Source organism: Solanum tuberosum, unplaced genomic scaffold (assembly GCF_000226075.1).
Source record: "Solanum tuberosum cultivar DM 1-3 516 R44 unplaced genomic scaffold, SolTub_3.0 scf00291, whole genome shotgun sequence".
Classification (NCBI taxonomy): domain Eukaryota; kingdom Viridiplantae; phylum Streptophyta; class Magnoliopsida; order Solanales; family Solanaceae; genus Solanum; species Solanum tuberosum.
In genome coordinates, this window is record NW_006239218.1 from 355094 (window position 1) to 362060 (window position 6967).

The following is a 6967-nucleotide window of genomic DNA, read 5'->3' on the forward strand; positions in this document are numbered from 1 at the left end:
CCTAGTTAATTCTCTCATCTTGATAAAAACCGAAATTAACTTTTGTTTATTGATTACTTACTGAACTCTTACAATTTGTTTCACAAATTCCCCCCTTTTATTTCTTGTTTCTGGAAGTACTTTGGCTAATTGAATATAATTGTTGGTTAAAGTAAAGTCTAAACCATTTTCCTCGTGGGATCGACCCCAACCGACAAGTTGGGTTCTTTACTTGATAACGATCGCTTATACTTCTTTAGTGAGGTGTAATTTGAGCGTATCACTATTCCTAGATTCTCTTCTGATAGAAGTTCTATGTCTAATAGTCTACCATTCTCCTTGTCCCTGTGATGTTTCATCCTTCTCATGGATCGATTTCTCCTGCTGCTTATCCTCAACCTAGATTTTTCCAATGCCTTGTTCCTTGTTTGTGGTGGGTATCCATTCTTTCCTCTGTCGTTGTCCCTGCCCTTGCTTCTGAACCTGTATAGGTGCAGTTGGTTTGTCCACACATGAGTGCCCCACTTGTAGACATTTCTGGCAAAACATTGGCTTCCATTCATACCAAACTTTCTGCTCCACTATTCTTCCTTTTGGGTACTTTATTTTAATCACCTTTGCGAGGGGTCTAGTTACATCTACTTCCACTAAAATTCTGGCAAAAGAGATTCTACTAGTTTGAGTTGTACATTCATCTGCATACAAGGGATTCCCCAAACTACTACCTATATTACTCAAGACAACTGAATTCCAACAGTTAAGCGGCAGATTTGGAATCTTAACCCATAGTGGAATGGTAGTAAGAATCTCCTCCTTGAAATTGAACTCTGGAACCCATGGTTTCATTATGACAGGCCTTCTCAATAAGTGATGGGGCCCTGAGCACAACACCATATCCCTCTCTTCCGCATTTGCAAATCTCACAACAAAGTAACCATCTATATGATATAACTTTATAGGTTTGTTGGTGAAGGTTCCTTGTCCCATTATAAACCGCTCCATGGCTCCAATAGATGGAGTTGTTCCCACCAAATATACTACTATTGATGAAGCCCATTTTTCATCGTCTTGTGCTACATATTCATGTAATATTTGCACTACTTTCTCTCCATCCGCAATCACCGGTGGTATGTATTTTAGATTCATACCTTTAGTCGCCAATCAATTGGTAGCAAATAGACTCGCTCACAGATTCTTCACATCTTCTCCATTCAGTTCTAGCTTCCTCTGCGTATTGTTTGGTTTACCCTGAGTTACTGTTCCATTGCTTCCCAGCAAGATATTTTGTAACCCAGATCCAGTTCCTCTTTGTTTTGACAGCTCTGGACATTGTTCATCTACTATTGTTTTCCTCTTCTCCTTGCTTGCAGCAGTCATCAAAATTTGTGGTGGTCCGTCTTTGTCAGTTGTTACCCTCCTAGTTGTCTGTGCCACTGTAGTGCTACTAACAATGCCATGGCTTATCTCCTCCTCGTGAATTCTTTGCGTTGCTCTTCGTGGTCATCCCATCCCTATTTTCCGGCAAGGTGCAAGTTAGTGCACACTAACGTGCGCCGAGAGAGAAAAAGAGAAAGAACATAATTTTTGAGAGAGTAAAAAAAATTTCCCTCTGCATATTTCTTTATTAATGAAGAACAATCAAGAATATCCATTTTACCTTTTTGGTGGGAAAAGAGGAGTCCCAGGTAGCAAAAGAAGGGTCTTATCCAAGATGACAACTTCTATCAAGCTGTTAGATTGACTGAAGCACATTTAAATTAGGTGACCAGTTCTTTCCTTTGAATAACTTATAGTTGTTCTGCAGGTCGACTTTTAAACTATTGTATTAAGGATATTTAATATAGTGTTTGCAAGTTCATGAGTGTTTTTATATTGGAGCCAAATGGCATTAGTAACACCTGTTAAGGTTGGTCCGGATAACTATTAATATGTCTGCTAAGGTTGGTTCAGCTAATTATAGTATGTGAATATCAATGGAACTGGCATAAGTGGAGTTTTTCATTTCTGAAAATTGTTCTGATGCTTCAACAAATCATATAGAGAAGATAATCTCTGCAATTTTCCTTATTAGGCTGTCGGCTTAAATTATTGGACATTGACAAACGAAAGCTTTATATAAATTAGGTCTAGTTTTAGTGATTAGTAGAAGGTTTTATTTAGAAAATATGCATATAGACTTTTGCCAACCAATTAAGTTTCGAGTCCATATTATCTTTACTTGGCTTATTAGGTTCCACATGCTTGCTTACAAGCTGCTTGTGTCAATTTAATGTGAATTATTGCCCTTCAGTTTTCACAAGAGACAAAGGGCGTAACAACATCTTATTTTGGAGTTTTTGTCTTTTTGGATAAGGTAAATAATTTTACTAAGAGTTAATCGTCAAAAACACATCCAAACTATCACTTTTTGCGAGTTTCATACCTTAACTATCATTGTTCACTTTACCTACCTAAACTATCACTCTTGTTGTATTAAAACTCACCTTGGTGCTGGTGGTTCATTTGTGAACCTGCAGGGTATAGAATGGTTGTTTATTATTTGAAGATAATATGCTTAAGTGAGTGAGAAACTGATAAAGTCATATGGAAGATTGATTTCGCTAGATCCTAACATTCGTAATTTCTAAATCTCTTTAGATTATCAAAAGGAGTTCTATCAACTTTCATAAGATGCACATTGTGAACTAGTAGAGCACTACAGGGTTTGGCTGCCAATTTTTCCAGTTTCTACGAATAGGTCAAGAATGTACTTTCTCAGAGATAGAAAAATTTCCGTCTTGCTTCTATTTACTTCTACTTCCAAAATATATTTTAACTCGCCAAAGTTCTTCGTATGAAGCCTAGTAGGCAAGAAAGACTTAAAGGGAAGAGATCCCCTCACAATAAGAAGGACTGTTCTAGTTGCAGATAGTCGATAGAAAACAAAGTGATCACATATGCTCATTTTCAGCCCACATGCCTGAACTACCTCACTAGACTTGTCAAACCAATCTCAGGGACTCTGGTTGAAGCCATACAAGGACTTCTTCAAATGACAGACTTTATCTATTTCCCTTAAGCAATAAAATCAAGTGGTTGCTCGATATACACTTCCTCTTAAAGATCACCATAAATGGTTGCATTCTTCATATCTAACTAATGTAAAGGCCAATTCTCAGAAATAGTAAGAGAAATGAACAAATAGACATAAATGAGTTTGGAAACAAGAGAAAAGGTGCCAGAATAGTACCCCATATGTCTGAGCATATCCTTTAACCACAAGCCTGGCCTTAAGTCTTGCCATGGAACCATCTAGATTAGCTTTAACTTTGAACACAGACTTACATCCTACTGGTTTATCCCCGTTGATTCCACCAAATTTCATGTGTGATTTTCCTCTAATATGCATGTGTTTCCTCAAGCATCACATTTGACCATCTAGGATGATTCAAAGACTCCTTCACCGTTTTGTGTATTGAAACAGAGGCTAGAGAATAAATCAAGGATCTAGATGTGGAAGATAAGCGATCATAGGAAACAAAGTTAGCAATGAAATATGTGGATTTGCAAACCTGTCTACCTTTACGAAGCGCAATAGGGAGGTCAAAATTTTCTAATGGATCAAATATAGAAGGATTTGATGACAAAGGAACTGGTGCAACACATATATTATCGACCTCTCATCTCCTTGAATAAACTTGAACAGTTGGAAGTTTTGTTGGAACATGTGTTGAAGGTGCAACAGTTGTGTGGTACACAATAGAGTAACTGGGAGATGGAATAATAGCATCATCTGAATGCATAACATGAGTAACCTGATAAATTAACCACTCATCTTCCACTCGCTGACTTATAAAACTGGGAGGGGTATAGAAGAATGGTGTAGATTTTGAAAATATCACATCATTTTACTCCAAATAGTTGCCAAGTTTAGTAGAATATTATTGATACCCATTATAAAGACGAGAATAACCCAAGAAAACACATTTCAATGCCTTAGGGTCCAACTTAGTAATAGATGGCAGTACCACTCGGACATAACACTTACTTCCAAATACCTTTGGTTACATCAGAATGACTTGTTTAGAAAAAGAACGATGCAAGGCATATTAGAAACAAGCACCGTGGATGACATGCAACTAATTAGAAAACAATGCAACTAATTAGAAAACAAGTCATAGAGAGTGTATCAACCCAATTATTTTAGGAATTGAAAGATAACTGTTCGAGCTGTCTCAAATAGATGCATATTCTAACTTTCAACAATTCCATTTTGAAAAGGTGTATCAACACATCACGACTGATGGAGAATATTGTGTAGTCTTAGTAGGATTGAAACAAGTCTGACATGTATTCTTTAGCATTATCATTCCTTAAAATACACATCATAGCATTGAATTGAGTTTTGATGTCAACAAAAAGTCACAAAAGTGAGTAAACATTTCAGAGCGACTTTTCATGAAATAAATTCAAGTCATTCAATAGAAATTATCCACAAAAGTGACAAAATACTTATGTCCAGTTTTGGAACCGAAGGGACATGGTCCCTAAACATCAGAATGAATTAGCTCAAAAGCTTACTCAATTTGTTTATTAACCTATGGACGTAACGTGTTGCGATGATGTTTTGCAAATTGGCATGATTTACATTTCAAAGAAGAACATTTTGATACCGGGGACAGAGCTTCTTTAACAAAAGTAAAGAATGCTTTCCCAATCGACAATGTGCTTCAAATAAAGCCATGCCACTTGTGTAGACAACAAATCAAGACTCATATTTATTAAGGATATATGGATCATCAAATATATATATATATATATTCTTTACCAATAACCTTTTGTGTGGCAAGATCACGAAATATGCATGATAGGGAAAGAATGAAATAGAACAATTAAGATCTATAAAAAATTTTACTCACATAAATCAAATTGAAAGCCAACTTCGGCATTTTTTTGAAATAAGGGTAATTTTGTATTCACTAAAAAATTTATCAGCCAGGATATGATGAATTGGAAATTTACATATCATAGTGTGATGGGCACACCCCTATGAGGGTAACTAAATTACAAGTTTCCTAAGAAATCAACTACTTCTACCACCTCCCCCACCAAATCTTGTTTACACCAAAGAAATAGAAGACTAATACAATTTGTTAATCCTTTGAAAAGTAATTTTTTGTCCTTTAAAGACCTAGTGTTTCTTTCCTTCCATATGGACCAATAGCTACATGTTGGGAAGAGCTTCAACTCTTCAGAAGGTCCAAAATAGTCTTTGGCATCACCTTTTAACCCCTCAAATACATAAAAGATATTCACAAATTGGCAGCTATTTGGCAATGTATGAGTTGATGGTTTTTAAATTCAGCTTCTTGTTCACACATAAAGCACCTTGAACAAATTGGCATGCCTCCTTTCTATAGGGCCTTATAAGTAAGACATGTTTTCCTGATTAGTAGCCAAACAAAACATGATAATTCAATGGACATTTCACCGTCAATAACATTTTCTAGGGCCGTCTCTCAATCAGTGGGAAATTATAGTTCATCTCTCAATAGCATGATTTCACTATATAGACCCTTTTGTTGTATATTTTCCATATTGGCTTATCAAACCTATAAGAAGTACCTAGGAAATCATTGAGAACCTCTAATAGTTTGGCAACCTCCTCAATTTCACAATCATTCAATGCTCTTCTAAAAAGTAGATTCCAACCCTGTTGACTCCAGACTTGTTCCATAGTGTCATTGTTCTGCATACTCAATGTATATTAAAGAGGGAATAGCTTTCTCAAAATGTCTTCCTCTATCTATATTTGATTCCAGAACTCTGTCTTCCTTCCATCCCCAACACTAATACATATGTTGTTTTCGAAATGTGGCCATAGTCTTCTAATGGTCTTCCAAACACCGCATCCAAATGTGCCCATAACCTCTTCAGTTGTCCACCGGTTAAATAAACCATACTTTCCTGATACAAATCTCTTCTATAAGGCTCTATATTCTATACAGAATCTCCATAGCCACTTTTGGAGTAAACTACTGTTTTGGAGACTTAGGTCCGTCAATCCTAGCCTCCTTGAATTTTGCTATGTGTGAGAGTATCCCATTTCACCAAGTTGTAGCCTTTCTTTCCTTGTTGCATTGCCAAAGAAAAGATCTCCTGAGCCTATTTATTTTCTTCTAAATGTTCTTGGGGACTAGAAATAAACTCATCATATAAGTAGGTGATTCATCTAATAATGACTTGATGAGGGTCACCCTACCACCTAGGGACAAATACCAGCTTCTTCACCAAGCTTGTTTCTTCGCACATCTCTCCAACAACACATTGCACACTTCCAGCTCTTTGTTCTTAGCACCCAAAGGTAGTTCCAAATATTTTGTTGGTTGTGCATCGACCTAGAACCTCAATGTCTCAGCTAGCCCAAAAGAATTGTTAACTTGGTTGATAGGGATGCGATGGCTCTTCAACCATGTGACATGGAGGCTTTAAAAGCTCCGCTAAATAGTGAGTATAGCTCTTGTGTGTCTAATTGGTGCGTTATTTGCCTCACAGAATATAAGAGCATCATCAACATAGAATAAGTGTTTGACCTCGAGCACCTTCCCTTTATTAGAAAGTACACTAAATCCTCTCCCACCCATTCTTCTTTGCCTTCCAGAACATTTGATTCAACCCCTCCATGGCTATTTAGAATAGAAATAGGGACATAGGATCTCCCTGTCTAAGACCTCTCTGTGATTGGAAGAAGCCTTCAGTGTTTCCATAAATGAGGAGGGAAAACTTCACACTTGAAATGTAGTTATTAATCCAGCCAATCAACTTGCTACCAAATCCATGTCCTCTAGATTTTTTTAGAAGGAAATTCAAATTTATATGGTCATAGGTTTTCTCAATGTCTAGCTTGCATAGAAACCTATGTTTCTTCTGGTTTACCCTGGATTTGACCAATTCATTAGCCAACAATGTTGCATCTATTATTTGCCTACATCTCAAAAAAGCCATTTGG

The 6967-nt window shown here is 36.7% G+C and overlaps 1 protein-coding gene across 1 annotated transcript; it reads right to left on the bottom strand.

The window, feature by feature from the left end:
* Window positions 1–378: 378 nt before the first annotated feature.
* Window positions 379–1356, bottom strand: LOC107063010 (uncharacterized). The gene is made up of 2 exons (XM_015314383.1): window positions 1227–1356; window positions 379–1127 (listed from the first exon to the last, which is right to left on the bottom strand). The coding sequence occupies exons 1-2, from the start codon at window positions 1354–1356 to the stop codon at window positions 379–381; spliced, it is 879 nt and encodes a 292-aa protein (XP_015169869.1).
* Window positions 1357–6967: the final 5611 nt, after the last annotated feature.